At 41.2% G+C, this 16,353-nt stretch overlaps 2 protein-coding genes across 4 annotated transcripts in view; both read left to right on the plus strand.

The window, feature by feature from the left end:
• Nucleotides 1–2,892: 2,892 nt before the first annotated feature.
• dazl (deleted in azoospermia-like) lies at nt 2,893–8,295 on the plus strand. Of its 3 annotated transcripts, none has more exons than XM_062410061.1 (10): nt 2,893–2,986; nt 3,580–3,702; nt 4,278–4,369; nt 4,662–4,713; nt 4,808–4,874; nt 5,016–5,152; nt 5,380–5,463; nt 5,689–5,739; nt 6,467–6,537; nt 6,929–8,295. In XM_062410061.1, the coding sequence occupies exons 1-9, from the start codon at nt 2,984–2,986 to the stop codon at nt 6,509–6,511; spliced, it is 654 nt and encodes a 217-aa protein (XP_062266045.1). In that variant the 5' UTR covers nt 2,893–2,983; the 3' UTR covers nt 6,512–6,537; nt 6,929–8,295. The 3 variants fall into 3 exon arrangements, 2 of the variants coding, with proteins under 2 accessions (XP_062266045.1, XP_062266044.1); XR_009924461.1 differs by lacking the exon at nt 2,893–2,986 and adding an exon at nt 3,118–3,487 and having other exon boundaries at nt 6,467–6,644; XM_062410060.1 differs by lacking the exon at nt 2,893–2,986 and adding an exon at nt 3,120–3,487.
• A 768-nt stretch (nt 8,296–9,063) lies between these two features.
• Nucleotides 9,064–16,353, plus strand: part of rftn1a (raftlin, lipid raft linker 1a) — a 29,148-nt gene continuing 21,858 nt past the window's right edge. The window contains exon 1 of the mRNA XM_062409620.1: nt 9,064–9,290. The gene's annotated coding sequence lies outside the window, so the exon portion shown is untranslated. The remainder of the gene's footprint in view (nt 9,291–16,353) is intronic.

Below are 16,353 nucleotides of genomic sequence, written 5' to 3' on the forward strand. Positions count from 1 at the left end.
GACCATATGGCCCAGTCCTATTCTACACATGCCTTATTCATTATAAAGCTGCGAAACACATTAAATGCCTTATTTTGAATTTTCTTCATTGTAGTGTTGAATATTGTATCGTAATGAAATATTCAAGTACAGTACAGTTCACTCCCGTACAGTTCACTCCCATTCCCTGTGAAATACTCTCCCAGCCACATAGAACTACCATAATACTGTAATACTAGTACATTCGGTTGAAGTAGAGTAGTGCCTTTACATGTCAGCATGGAGGCAGAGCGGTGGGTGGATTTTATCTGCTGTGTTGAGTGTTTACCTGGGAGCAGTCTTCTGCCCTCCTCTGGCAGACAGGCTCTCTGCATCTCCCTCACAATGGTTCAATATCATCCCAGCCAGCTAATCTGCTGATTTACCATGTGCTAAAAGTCAGTTAAATAGGTATGGTAAATGCAATGTGAAATTGCTCAAAATTTCTAATATTCTTTTCTCAAATTATTTCCCAAAACTTTCATGCATCCCCAAGAACCTTTGGACAGTATACAGATGCACACACAGGTTGTAAGCTATAAAAAAACAATACAAATATGTAATAAAAAATATCAAAAGAGACCTGTACTGATAGCATATCATGTCATAGCTACACAAATAAACATTAATGATGTCCACAATCGGGGTGATTCTTACCTCTATATTGTTCTTTCTTCTCCTCCACTACTTTGCACTTCCTGAAGCGGAAGCGCAAATTCTGTGCGAGCAGCCGCCTGACTGTTCACACAGGGAGCCATCCAGGAGGATGTTTTAGATGCTTGCTTGCCTGTCCACGGAGCCACAGGTGGTGACATCAGCAAATGTCCCTACTATGCTGCCAAAATGAGTAGGTTTTAAAACATCTTGTTGTATGCATCATGCTGCTATGAGGAACTGTAATGAGGTGAAATGAAACTCCCTTCTTTTTTTTCTGTTCATGCTTAAATAAAGTGGATTCAATTGATCTGACGTTTTCGATCACATCTTTATAAAACACCTCATTAGCTTAACACTACAAACCCTATGGGGGGGGGGGGGGGTTTGAGAGAAGATTCCAGATTCATTCACTAGACTGGCACTCAGTAGAGCTCAACAGAGCCGTAGAGGTTCATCTCTGATCCATGAAGCTTCCTTCTACCAAGTTGTGTGGTTATTGTTCCAGTTTATTACATAAAACTGTTGACTGACAAATCTCCTTAGCAGAGGTAATAAAACCTCCACCCATTTATCAAGGAATTGTCACCAACATTAATAATTATTAGAAACACAACAGGAAATTAAAAGTAGAAGAGAGAGTTGACGGGTAATTTTCTGCTGGTCGACTTATCAATTCATTTATTAAAAGCTAATTTCCCCCTGCTACTTAGTCTATAGGGTTTTTATATTGTGTTTTATTTACATTGTATATATTTGTTTATTTTTGTTGTGCACTTATTGCTGGTTGTACATCAAATTGCCCTTGAAGGATATTAAAGATTTTCTTTTATGGGAAACTTTAGTTAATCACAAGCTGCACAAACCAAGCAAGAGCAGCAGAGGAACCCAGCAGCCAGCAGGGGGCAGCCGATAATTTGTCCATCTTCTTAATGTGGTTAGTTCCTCACAGCATTCAGCAGGCGGTGTGGCCCTGTCGGTAGAGGGATCGAACTTCAACAAGAATGCCTCAGGTTCAATTCCCACTCATTCGCATCTTCATGCTGGAAATATGCTAAATATTGGCAGGATTTCTCCTATTAATTGCAAAATATCATACACCATTTTAATTAATTAAATATAAAAACAGAAAAAATTTAATTAAAAAAAAAAAAAAAAACTGCGCAAGCACTTCCTGTGCAATGGGCATCTGCGCAGGATGTGCGCGCAGTTTCTTAATTCTTTAATTTGATTTAATTAATTAATTTAATTGTACCAGGAGCCGACCCTGTCACTGGTTATCTTGGCTCCCTGTCTGGCCGGTAACCAGCCGTCCGGTCCGCTCCGTGAATAATGAAGAGGAGATTTGTTTGCGGCCGCTTTATTTCTCGGATATACAGCAGGAGCAACACTCTCATCACCTCTAGGTGGTCCGTCACTTCTCGTTATACACACACTTTTAGCGTCTTTTCCCACAATACTCAGGTGCACTACATCACATACTACAAACTTTCCTTAAAGGGGCAGGCCATACCTGCAACACAGCTCTCGGTCTCATATACAGATGGAAAGAGAAAGCAGAGACGCAGACTCAGTAACTACATCCGAGATCCGATGCACCTTATTATTATCTGAGGGATTTTTACACACTGTCTGAAAAACATTCCGACAGTAAAGGCAAGGGGTAGTGATGGATAAGGTTTTCTTTAACAAGTTAAGTCTTCCATTCTCACTTTCCACCTTAAAACTATGAAATGAACTGAACTATGAACTAGTTCAGAATGTAAATGGTGAACTATGAATGTTTACTTGTATGAACTGAACTTTGAACTAGTTCATGAGAGGTGTGAACTTGCACAACACTGCTTGTGGATATATTCACACTATTTCCAAGCCTGGCTTGAGAGAAGGAGGCCACTGGAAGGAGAGTGAAAGATGATGTTAACATTATGAAGGGTCACTGTGCTCTCACAGGCATGTTTGTTTAAATCATAATCAAATTCAAATGGATGCACTCAATGTCTATGAGCTTTTAAATGATTTTCCACAAGAAAATAAAATGCCCTGCACAAACTACGAAAGTATATTCTTAGCACGGCAGTTTTAGTGCTATATCTTAACTCAATTATTCACAAGTATTAGATCAAAACTAAACTTCAAAGTTGGCCGAAACTTTATTTTGATCATGTATCTAGTATTTGATTGGACTGATCGGTCACGTGATGTGGGCGTGGTGTGGTCCGGTGGAGGTAGCTGTTGTCGGGCAGGAGAAGCACCGCGCCATTCCCTTCCACCCTGCTCGGATCATTTATTCGTTTTAAAGATTTTAGACATGGTGAGTGTCAGCGACCGTGTCACGTGTACATCGATGTTGCGGCTCCCGTCACAGAGTCGTGTTGTTCGGTTTAAGGAATTCGCGGACTCGGCAATCCACATTTTAATTGCTATGTTCGTTTTAGCTAACTTCGCCTTTAGTCACCCACTTAAAAAAAAGGCGCACTAGCTGCTAGGCTAACGCTAGCCGGGGGCTAACACGGTTATGCTAGATCAAAGTTAGGGTTAGATGTCAACTTCTTACCGCAAACTTTTTTTGGTTGATGCTGCTTTCGTTATTTCGAAGTAGCATCTCTGTCTTTTCAGATCTGAGCTAGCTTTCGAAATAATGGTAATTGGTCAGGTTAAAAGTTAGTGAGTAAGGATTAAGTTAACTAACTTTTTGATGAATTAATTATGAAGGAGAGGGAAGTAGAGAGAACTCACATCCATGAAAAGCTGCTTAGATCCTATCCTTATTTCAACAGTTCATAACAGGTTCAAGTCCTTTCACCCTCATGAGGTTGTTCAGCATTGCACCTGATCCTGAGAATGAAATTAAGTGATAGCTTTCATCATGTGACTCTAGAATTAAAATGTGATTTTTGTCGTTAGGAGGCCTACAAGCCCAGGGGCAGACGCCAGGCTGCATCCTCCTCCAAGTTGTCCAATGGATACGTCCTGCCTGAGGGAAGACTGACTCCCAACGCGCTCTTTGTCGGTGGGATAGACATAAAGGTAAAAAAGTCCCACCTATTTAGTTTACATTTACACTGTTTCTTTAGGTTAAGTATTTATCTCACACAAAATTGGGCACAGATATGTGAAATCAAATTTGATAGATCAAATATCGGCTAGTCTTCATTTGAATACTCACTTCCAAGTTGCCAGGCCATAGCTGACCCCGCCCTGCCTGATCAGAAAAACATACTCTGCAAAAGATAAATCAGTTAAGAATTTCAATAATTACTCACTAGAAATAGTAGAAGGTGAGGGGGTTGCAGTCGTTGTGCCCACTGCCTGGCTTGGACTGTATGCTGCTAACTGTGCATTTTAACTCACTAGCATTTAACAAATGGCTTTTAAGCATTTATCTGGTAAAATACTGTACTTTCCTTCATGGTTGCTGCCCACACATATAAAATGTATTAATTTAAAAGCTTTACACTACTTTATATCAAAGTTTCAATGTAATTGGATAGCAACACATTATAATATATTATGTACACAAATAAGGTCTCTGGGGTCATGAATAAAGTGAATCATGTCAGCTATTGAAACACAACCTTCACTTCAACTCCTTTCACCTTCAGGTGGAGGAAAATGAAATACGCGACTTCTTTGCAAAATATGGCCTAGTTAAGGAAGTGAAAATCATCACATACCGTGGAGGACTCTGCAAAGGGTGAGTTTGACTTTGTGGAGATGTTCAGGTGAGGGGGTCAACTTTTGCCTATGTTACAATACTGAGCTTGAGTTTGTCTTAAACAATGAAGGCAAATCTTTTTACACCAGTAAAATTTTAGATGAATCGAAATTTAAGAACAGTGCATTTGATTTATTTGATTAACTTGTAGGTTATCAATATATTCATTTGTGAATATTTGTTAACTTGTCCTGTGCTCTATACTTTCCATATTTCACATTGGTACAGAGATGGTGAATTTAGCTATTAGTGTCATTTTATGTGTCCCTAGTTATGGCTTTGTGTACTTCAATGAAGAGGTCAACATTCCATCAATCGTTGAGGTGAGAGGACATCCGTCTCTGGAACTCCCATTGTATTATTTTTAGATTTTATGTGAGGGTCACAATTCTTCTGCTAAAAATTTGTTTGCATTAGGAACACATCAGCTTTAAGGGCCGGAAACTCAAGCTGGGCCCCGCAATCATGAAAGAAAGGAGTTCACGTATGTATTATGCTACATTCCAGTGGAACCTCATTTGAATGTTTGCTTCCCACTGAGAATAAAATGTTACTTCATACACACAATATACAAATCCAACACTTCACACCGTCAATTTGTTTTCTTCTTCTTCCCCCAATCCAGGGTCCATGCAATCCTGGCCTGGCCAAGCTCATTGGACGAGCCCCACCCAGTACTTCTACTGTGCTTGCTGCTCACCTGTAGGGGGTGGTGTGGGACAACCATCACCCATTCTCAACGGCGGCAGCCCCTACCCTCCGGTAAAACGCACACAAACCTATCCTAGCTTCCAAGACTTATGGTATGATTATTATGATTGATGACAATACCCAACTTTCTAAAACATCACCCAATGCTGTACAAGTACACTAAAATGTGTTTCTTCTTGCTGGAGCCTTACACTATCAGTTAAAAGATTTTCAGCGTGTATATAACAGATATATACAAAGATCTCTGTAATGTTATTTAATGTGTTTTCACTTTGCAGCCATACTCCTATTCGAACTACGGAGGAGGTGTGATGGTCCCACAGATGCCAATGAACTACCCACAGAATGTCTTTGCCTACCCGGTATGTGCACACACACACGCTCACACATTTATTTAAAAGCAGACTATGAAGGCTCTACCAGACGTTCCACATATGTTCCTGCATATGAATCAAAGGACTCAGCCGGGTTTAGGTCCACCTGTGCCCGCTTACTCCAGACTACACATAAACCATCATCCCTCTGTTTGCCTGTCCGGGTTTTCTTGTTGCCCTGTTTGACCACTAACCCTTCTCCCGCATTCGCAGTCCACTCCAGCTCACTGGACGGCGGATCAGAGGACACACTCTGTCAATCAGGTGACTCTATATTTACTGGGAATAAGAGTAGATGTCAGCGAAATAAAGTTTCAAAGCAGCTCACATCACTTGTCATGTGACGAACCTCACATGACCTGCTTTCAGGCCAGTGGGCTGAAAACATTGCATGCACTTCAGAGAAATTCTAAGTCCACTTAATGAGGGTAAATTAATAATATTTTATTAATCAATAGTTAGTGTCTTATTAAATTATAGACTCCTAGGACAGTCAAGGTTTTCAACTAATACTTATTTCAGTAGTATTTGATGGAAGAGTTAACAAACTGCAGTGTCAGGATATTTCCACTAGATGGTGCTATCTGGCCAGTGTTTTGGCTAGGTTTTAAAATGGGAGGTTGGCCTCCCCAAGAGAGTTCCAAACTGTTTCTGAGGAGGCTCAAAGCATTAAAGTGAAAAATATAATATTAGTAGGGAAGAGGAGATTATATAGTTTAGATTAAATGTATGGGATTTGGTTAAAGAGATCAATGGATTTCAAAATATTAACCTTTGTCATATAGGCATCTATAAATTAAGCAAAAGTAAAAAATAAACTAAGGTAAAGGTGGCAAGGCACCTTTTTCAACTTGGTCTTAGGGGAGGCCCACGCTGTCTTTATTTAAAAGTTTAAAAATAAATAAAAGTACACTAGCTGTCCATGTCTTTTCAGCTTCTCTTTAAGGTTTCTGTCTTTAAGCTCATTTGGTCATCTTACTCCCTGTTCCAGAGCTTTGTGGACTGTGGAGTCCAGACTATGTTGACTGTGATGTAGTCTACTGATACTGAGCCTCCTGCCAGGTAAAACTCCACCTCAACAAACGAGAGTGCTATCCTGCCAGGGATACAGCAGCTAATGCTGTGTCAAGGGAGGCCACGAGTCTGCTGACTTGTTCACCTTTTCTCAAGTAGGAGATTAATCTGTGTAATCACTTTGTGGTGTAGTATTTAGGTGCGGGGGCGCTACATAGCATTAGTTCTCCATTCCACATGGTCCTTAATGTCACTTTACTCCTTCATCTGCGATGTTTTGCAGTCATGTCTAGTATTTATTCATTGGTTTGCTTTCTTGTATTTACTAATAGCATTATGATTTTTTTTGCCAGATACTTAAAAAGACTAATCCTGATAGTACGAGGGAACATCCATGTGTATGCAACATGGTTATTTATCTACTGCTCCCTCTCTACAGGCTACAGTGCTGACAGGATGGACAGACAGACATCTTGATGTTCCAGACACCCAGAATCAACCCATCTCCCAGACTGATTTTCAATACGCCCTCCTCTCACCTCAAATTCTGAGACCCATTTTAGCACCAGACTGCGGGAGCTCCCCACTTAAACTGTACTAGTTAGATCACAGTCACTTTAACCACGACTGGTACAGTTTGGCCTGTGCTCAGCGGCTTTTAACCCACGTCGATCACAGCAATAATAGCACAGGAAGAGCAAAACCCCCTTACTGGGACCAGCAATTGTATGGGCTCAAGTTTGTCACTTTTTTTTGTTTTCCTCTTGATATTTATCCCCGCACAAAAGATACGAAAGACTTATAAGTTCACCAATTGTGCCTATTTATATTTTATGTTGTATTTATTTTTGGCATATTTTCTTTGTTTATTTAAGCCCCTTCAGTGGCTCTCTCTACATACAAGCTATATATATATATAAAAATATATAGTAGTATGCTTAGTACTATATGACTCAATTTCAGGCCTAATAATTCTCTGCATTCAAATTTCAATTAACTTGACCACTACGGCATAATAGCACTTCGTCATCCAAATTAATTTGTCATTCATTTCATGCACTCATGTTATCGTTAATATTTGGTGGGCTGATTTTATTCCATTGGGTGTCATTAGAGGTGGTAAATGAAAGATGCCTGATCACCATACTGAACCACACCTTCCAGGGTTAGTTTCACAGAGCTCGTGGCACACTGATCATCCTGTGTGACTCTTTTTTTCGAACCATCTCCCACCCTGTGACCACTCCCCCTCGAATGTTTCCAAGGGTTCCCACACAAAGACAATCACGGCATCAATTAACAATTCCTATCACTTCATCAATCAGCTTTTAAAATGGGGGGAGGGGGGAAACGTGAAAAGCAGTTTTAATCCACTTTGAAATGAGTGTCACTATTTACAATAAGTTGATTTATTTCATCTGTTTGGGGCAAAAATGTTCACAGTAAAAAAATTGGTTTTAATCCAGATGCTGGTGACCTTACATGAAGAATTTTACTGACAGTGCGATCAATACTTTTTTTATTCTTATTCCTATTCATGACATGCACGGTATGTTTTAGGTTTTATTTTAGGGGCACCTTTGTTTGGTTTGAGTTCACATTGGGTGTTTGGTACAAATCACCTGTTATACTTTCATATGGGCATTGGCTTCATAATCTCCTGTTTAGACATCTGGATTGAGTCATATTGTTTTGTTCAGAGAGCCTGGGCACCCCACTATGTTTGGGTAGTTCGTGATATTTGTTAATGTTCACATTTGTGCATGTTTGAGTTTGTAAAAAAAAAATAAAAGTTGAAATGTTCTCATGTAACCCTAAGGAGGGTTTAAGTTTTTTTTCCACACTATTTTGAACACTGGCTTTTTGTTTTTAAGGAACATTTATTTTGAACTTCATATTCAGAGTTGGCAGGTGATGATGTTGGAGCATGGAGCGTTCAGTCTGCTGCTGCTGCCGCCCCCCCTCCAGCCTCCATGAGCCTGTCAGCTGGCTGCTGGGTTTCAGTCAGGGTTGGATTGCCTTGTCTTCCCTGGCAACAAGCCCCATCATCTCTTGGTCACAGAGCGTTTTGTTTTTGTCACAGTCTGGTGGTGCGACTGGCCTCCCCAGGGGCGTCCTGTCCGGGCCGTGGCCACCCACCAGCCCCACCCACCTACCACCCTGTCAGACGTTTCTGAATTATGGATAAGTCTGGATAGCTGCTTATGAAATATGAATTTTCTGGAGGAGACTCTTGAAAAACACAAATCCCTCTAACCCCAATAAGCTAGATGGAGGAGCACTAAACTTTCCACTGTGACCACTGGAGCAAACATCAGGAAACAGTTCAAGAAACACAGCCCCATGGTATTTTCTTTACTCATCCTCCTTCCTGGCTTTTACAGTAATCTGGTTATATTTTTATTCATGCAAAATCTCAAATTTGATTCATAATGCTTCTACAAAGTGTTTAGGAGGATCCAGCCTGGCGGGGGGAGGAGAGAGCCTGTGAGTAAAGCCGTCCTCTCTCTCTCCCCTGCACACGCAGCACACGCTGCTGACAGACGAGGAGAGAGGTGCACGCAGTCTCACGAGCAGCAGTCACTCCGTGGTAGTTTCTAAATGGAGCTTTCGTGTTTTCTTCCCATTGGATCACGGTATCAAGAGCTGCCGTGCATCTGGTTCCTGCCGCTGTGACAGGGACAGAGCGTGAAGACATTAAGGAGGAGAGGACAGGAGAGGAGGGACTGAACCTGAGTGACGTGCGAGGGAGCTCTTGGTCCTGCACACACTTCACACGCAGACCGGGAACAATTTCATCGGTAAGTTTTACTCTTGATTATTTACAAAATGAGAAAAGAATGAAAATGAAGTCTACTTTGCAGAACACGGTCCGAGATAGACTGAAGCACTAGTGACCAGAACTAGTTTTAATATTTCAAAATAACACACTTTCAGCTCTCTTATGACGAACTGTGAATTGTTTCTCTCATTGAGTCAGAGATTTGTAGAGATATATCTTTGATTCAAAACTTTTTGAGGATTCCGAGAGAAGTATGAGGAACCAGAGGCGGATCAAGGATTTTTCTAAATCAGGGGCCATTAAGGGGCCCGGAATTTATTCAGAGTAGGAGTGTCACTTTTTAATCAAAGCTCAAATGTTCATTTGACTATGGGGGTTGGGAGTCCATACTCTCTGCTTTTGCTTTGTGAATCCAGTTTATTCAAATATATTGAACTGAATTTTGTGTTATGTCAAACTTAATTTATGGAAAAAGTGACAGCCCTAACGCAGAAAGGCAAACTAAATAACATCTCTACACAATTCCTGATTCAGTAAGGTGCACATTTACATCATTCCTTGTTTACTCTTAGCTCTTCAGCTTTAACACATTTCCACACGTCATTGAATATATTTTCAAAATTGTTCCTTGTTCAAGCAAATTGTTGTACTCAAAAAAGCATAGCAAATTCATATTTATTGATACTAAATGGCTTGTTTATTTCGAAAAAACTATTGACACTTTGGGGATCAATCTGATTTCAGCAGGGACCAGGGCCCCCCCTTGGCCCCGCCCTCGGATCCACCCCTGTTTGGAACTCTTTCACAATAAAACACCCTGTGACAGAGAAAAATCCTTTTAGCTTTTTAGACACTCCGCTCATTTGATATGTGTGATGTTGTGTATCATTTATTTCTTTATTCATGGCGGAACGAAATGAATAAGCCCTCACTGCTCACTGTCACAGGTTGAAGTGAAGTCAAGATATGCGTGACGGAGTAAATGTGCAGAGCGCAGATGGAAGTGTGTGTGTGTGGGTGTGGGTGTGTGGGTGTGTGGGTGGGTGGGTGTCAGGACGAGAAAGATTCGGTGCATAAGCCACCTGTCATGCATCATTTCCCGTTCACTAAACTACCACCGTTAACGGGCAGCAACAGCTAGCCACGTGCTGTGTGTGTGTTGGAGAGAGGGGTTAAGGTTGAACGCACCAAAGAGGGAAAAAAGGAAACCAGGAACATGTAATTTCAAGCAAGGCTGCACCAACAAAATGCATGTGGCATCAATTAGTTGCACTGCATATGTATGGGTGCTCTCCATATCACTGGGAAATCCTTTTAAAAAGCATTTGAAAAGCTCCCACTACCAGTGAGTGACACCCAGTTAATCATACTGGCTGTGAAAACACTACACTAAAACAAAAAATCACTTAGGAACTGAGTTTACAATGTTAAAGGTTTGATTCTAATAGCCGCTGAGCTTCATCCAAGGTTTTCCTAGATTCTTTCTTTGTTCATAAATTGTTTGTTTTTTTAGAGCAAAATAGGTTGTGCACGGAGCAGCTCGACAGACCAATACATCAATGTCATATTTGTTTTTTTATCCTCCACATGCAGCCTCATTAAAACATGCTTTGAGGTGACTATGTTGTTTCTTTGGGGGGATCACGACTCCCTCAAGGCAACTTGACATGCTCCCAGTCTGCTCTCTGTCTGCCGACCCCCCCCCCCTTTCTCCCTTCTCTCGTTCTCCTCATTCTATACTTGAACTCCTTCTCTTTCCCTGTATCATCAGCATCCCCCCATCCCTGTGTAGACAGAGAGGAGCTGCAACCCAGTGGGAGGGGAGCCCACTCCCCAGGACTCAGTCTGTCACCTCTAATTGTGAAATGCAGCAAATCACACATACAATCTAACACGAGAGGTTTGTGATAAAATAGTTTTCACCGACAAACGTACGTTTTTTTTGTTGTCATAAGACCATGCAACCATGAAACCATAAAAAGCAACTTAATTCAGATGAATTCTCTTTTAAAAGGTCAAACATTCCTTGCCTGTAGAGTAGAAATGCCACCCACTCACAAGCCGTAGGAATTATGGCTTCCTAGCAGGCCATTGAGTCCAATATAAAGGAGACCAGATGCTAGCAATGATTTTTATTTGTTAATACCTGCTGTAAGTCAGTTTAGTGGATCAGGTGCAAGCACCAATATTACAGGCTGCATAAATAAACCACTTGTCTCAGGTAATGTAGAGTAAGAGTCTTTACCTTTGAGAATGGCTGAGTTAAGACCCAGGAAACAGTTAACATCTGTAACTCCTGGCCCCATCAATGTTGTTAAAGACAATGTGTTCCTATGAGAAAAATGTAATAATTATGTGGTAACTGAACATGTTACCACACAAACTGAACAGGTTAAGGTTTGGCAAAGAATGATCACTTGGTTTAGGTTAGGGATCAAAATGGTAATGGATAAACAGTTAAAAAGCCAGCTCCTTATTTATATATCACTCTCTGACCCCAACTCAATTTTAGTCAAAACAGTTTCCTGACCTTAATGTTAATGCTAATTGCAATTTGTTAAGACCATGATACATAAATAAGTGATGAGGCATTAAGGGCAGAAGGGACACTTTCTCTGCTGACTCCATTATTATTGGGAAGATTCAAACGGCATTATTGTATTTATATCGTAACCACAGGGTAAAGATTATATAAAGGGACTTGGGCTGTACTGTGATGTTATGTTGGCTATTCTGACATAGTCATCACTATTACCCTGGCTGATATTATAGCAGAGAGGTGTATACACCAAGTTGCGGAAGACCAGCCAATATATCCTGAAACAGTATATCAGATTTATAAAAGTAAATATCGATATTATACATAAAATCTCCTGGTGCTCAGCACCTTCAAACCAAGTCTTCCAAAGCTAACAAAACAAATCTGAAATAATAATTCTGAAGGCATTATCTAACTGGTTATTTTTAACAAAACAAAGAGACAATTAGAAGTTTAACTATTAAACATTAAAGAAAACAGTAAATGGCTCCAATAGTTTATAATATGTAAGATTGAATGATCATTGATTACTGATCAACAATGGACTAATCACTGCAGCTCTAAAGATTCATATGCATTGAAAATATGTGCACTAGGTAAAGTCAAACTTCATTCTAGCAGAGGCTGCATAAGTTACCATCTTCTTTTCTCCCTTGTTACTTATTTCCATAAATCAAGACAACCCATTATAAATTATTGTGTACTCATTTCTCATCATGTTTACTGTTGCTACCTTTAGTTAATCTTCCCAGTTATGTTTTTTTTTCATATTTTTATGCCCAACACCAATTTTCCTTTTTTTTTGTATAAATGCCAGGGAAATATAAAGTAGACATTAAAATGTGAATTTTAACTGTGGTTCTATTTGAAAGGCTCCTCAGTGGTTATATATATATTTACAGTGATTCTTCCTAAGCCTATGACTGCGTGTCGCTCTCCCTCTGCTTAGATGAATACTTCTTCTTGGAAAGCAGGCACCCCCCCTCCGAGCAGAGCAGTGGCATAGTGCAGACGGATTATGCTCTCGCGTAAATCTGCTGTCATTTCAAAACTCTCCGTTACAAGAGATTCTCTAATGAGAAGCCCTTTCCTGCTCTCTGTCTATCTGCCTCTTCACTTCACTCTCTCTTTCTCACCTCTTTTATATGTCTCTCTCTCCTGTCGCTCCCTGTTTAATGGAGTTTTTCTTTTTCTGTCAGGGCCCTTTTGCTGCCTGTGTGTTTGTGTGAGAGCAAGCAAGACATTCTGTTTGAAGTCAACGAGAACAGAAAGAAGGCCTCATGTGAAGTGAAAAGGCCTCAAGTCTTGAACCCGTCTGAGTTTCTGCGTAGTTTTTTTTCCCTCTTTTCTTCATGTGACGTTGTGTCCAATTACAGAGATCGGTTTCCAAACCTCAGACATGAGTTCATCTTTTAAAGCGAGGCCTTTGTTTTTGAAACAAAACCGTCAGTGTACAATGAGAAGGATTATGGGACGTTGGATCAAACGGCAGAGCTGAAGGCTAGTCGAGACCAAGGCCAGAACCAATCATGTTTTCTTTGAGAGCAATAAAACCAACTGCTAAGAGCAATATAGACAGCAAATTATTACAAATTGTCGTGATTTCTTTAGAAGTGCGTAATCTGCTGTGCATAAAAACGTAATAAGGACAGTGAATCAATGTTTTCTCTTTTTTTTTTTTTTTTTAAATTGACATAATGTGCACCGGGAGTGTTTAGAAATTGCTTTAAAATACACAAGGCCAGGGGCCAGAAAGCTGAGAAGTAGATTATTAAAATCATTCTGGACATTTCTCTCATTCTGTACACTGGTGCAGTGCTTGTTTGGAATGGGCTGTGGTGATGCTGGTTGCAGCTTTTCTTTCTGAAACGGTAAAAAGTGACCTGCAGTAATTGAGCCACGGCGAGCGAAGACCGACTGACCCCGAAGCCACCGCCGCTGCACAAAGAGCTCTTCACCTGTTTATTCAAAGTTCAGCGAAGCTTCATTCAGTATGCAGAACCCTGAAGTGCAGAATCCTTTGTTGTTGCCATTGTCTTGAACGTGCTGTTTGATCTGTGTGATCGACGTCACTCAGTCTATGAGTCTCAGCCAGCACCGCTACAGAGCGCTTGCCGCCTGTTTATTAATATTGAACGCATCTCGTGTCAAAATCGGCAGCTCGTTCGAAGCTGCACTAGCTTGGGCCTTTAACAATTCATGTGCCAAGTGTGAAGCCAATAAGATGAACGCTCCTCGAGATATGGAAGTCACACACAGACAGAGATTCCTGGAATTAATAGACAGATGTTTCTCTTCGTATCCCCGTCATGGGAGAGCCACCACCATTATCATATTCTTACCACATCCACCTCATGCTTCACCCCCACGATGCATTTTTCCCTAACCAGCCAGAGACGGCGCCTTACGAAGCGTCTTCACATTAACCCAACCTCTTTTCCTGCAGCATACTGGGACATATTTAAGCACAGGCCCTGGGGGTAAAATGTTTGAGAGGGGATCTACATGCTCCAACGTAGACATAACCCAGGGCCTACTAGGCTGGCTGACTGTCTGTCTGTCTGGAGACATTATAATAGTTTTATGGGACTTAACAGGCTCAGCAGGGGAGCATTTCTGCTGTAAAAGCTCATTGAGCCTCTAGACAGAAGGGCTGAATGGGCAGAGGAGAGGATGGAGAGGGTTGCTGAAAGCAAATGTACTGTAGGCAGAGACTGATAGAAAACAGGGTGGAGAAAGCTAGTGTAGCATTATAGTGGAATGACCATGAAGATGAAAGAGGGTATAAATAGATGGTGCAATATAGAGAGAAAGGATCTACGGGAGCGAAAGTTGTCAGAATGAAAGGATGCCATGAAAGTCGCGATGACCTAATAACAAGAGAGGGAAGGTTGGATATTCTTCTAATCAGTTGGACACAAAAAGAACGGGACAAAAATTAATGGTTTTCTGTAAGACCAATCAAAGGCCATTGTTGCAATAGAAAGAAGGGAGTTGTCCTAATCAAGGGTGGTGGACAGGAGTAGAGAGAATAAGGGTTGATTAAGGCCCGGGTAGATGTCTTTATATATATCATGACCTAGACGAGCAGAAGTGCAAATGGCAAGAGGAGAGAGAGAAGTATGGTGGGAGGAAGAAGAGAGGCGAGACGATCAGATAATGTTGTCTCGCACATCATCTGCCTCCTCCCAGAGGGTTGTCTCCCCTCGTTTGGTGTCATTACCAAAGAGCACGTCGCATTGAAAGAGTAATGACTCTTAATTGCTTCCTTTTTGTACAATTCAATGATGGAGTGTACTGTCTCAAGATGGATGAGCTATGGAAACGTATCGAAGATGCTGCCCTATGCAACTTTCTGACCTTTGGAAATACATGTACCGTGCATTCAAAAAAGCTATCAGTCACCACTTACGCATACACACATTTTTCCCACAATCCCTGTGGGGACAAGTCATTGACATAATGCATACACTGACCTCTTGCCCAAATCTCGTGGCCTTGCGGTTATTGTCAGACGAAGAGTTAGCCTCTAGTGCCAGTGGCCTATATTTTCAGGATCCTGGTGTAGACAGTGGATATCCTGACTAAGACTATATCTTTCAAAATGCTGATAGCCGATGCATTTTGGTCAATGTGTTTTATCTGTTTTGGTCTCCACACAGAAGGTTTATGTGCAGGTAATGGCTGCTCAAACGTGATTGGCCAATGGAAACCAGAAGCTTTCTGGCACCAAAACCTTCCCCGTCTACAGATTCTACGTTCAAATGCAGAATCTGTATTAAGAGCTTTCTGTTATTCTTAACATCCCACATAACCTTTATCTAACCTTAACCTAACTAATATAGCCTGAACCCTCAAACCAAGTCTTAAAAAGCTGTCTCTGCTGGTGGGGACCTCAATTATGTCCCCACGAGAGACAAGAGTCCCCAGGGGTTAGTGTGCATTCAGTTTAAAGTCCCCAACGGGTTATAACAAAAAAACGAGACACACACAGAGACCCACTAAACTTAATATCGTCTGTTAGGATCGTTAGCCAAGTTAACGTCCATGCACTTGGCCCATTGGGACTTGTGTCATTTTTTTGTGCTCAGATACAGGGATACAGATATAGACCTGCCTTTGGGGACAGAATCACACTCGCATGCAGATGCACGCCTCAACGTGTGGCTCTTACAAGCTGTGCCATACAGGGATATTAATCGCAACTGTGGCGATGGTCTGAGGGAACAGACGCTGTCACATTCGATTAGCTTGATGACATTTTGACACACCCTTCTCCTCTTGTCACTTACCCGTCTCCCGTCCTCTCTCTTCTCCCACCCTCTGCCAATTTGTCATTATTCTGCTCTGCCTCCCAAGTCATTTGTCAGAGGAGCCACCCCACTCGTCTTGTTTTTCTTTTTCTGCGACTTCGGGTCTAAATTGCCTGTTGAAATTCAGTATAGGAGGAATTTAAAAAGGGAAATGTAAGCCTCTCTCAAACTGTGTTTCCAATCCCTGCTGTCTTAACACAATCTGGAGGGGGGCTTAAAATAACATGGAT

The sequence above is a fragment of the Platichthys flesus genome, chromosome 17 (genome assembly GCF_949316205.1).
Source record: "Platichthys flesus chromosome 17, fPlaFle2.1, whole genome shotgun sequence".
NCBI classification, from domain to species: domain Eukaryota; kingdom Metazoa; phylum Chordata; class Actinopteri; order Pleuronectiformes; family Pleuronectidae; genus Platichthys; species Platichthys flesus.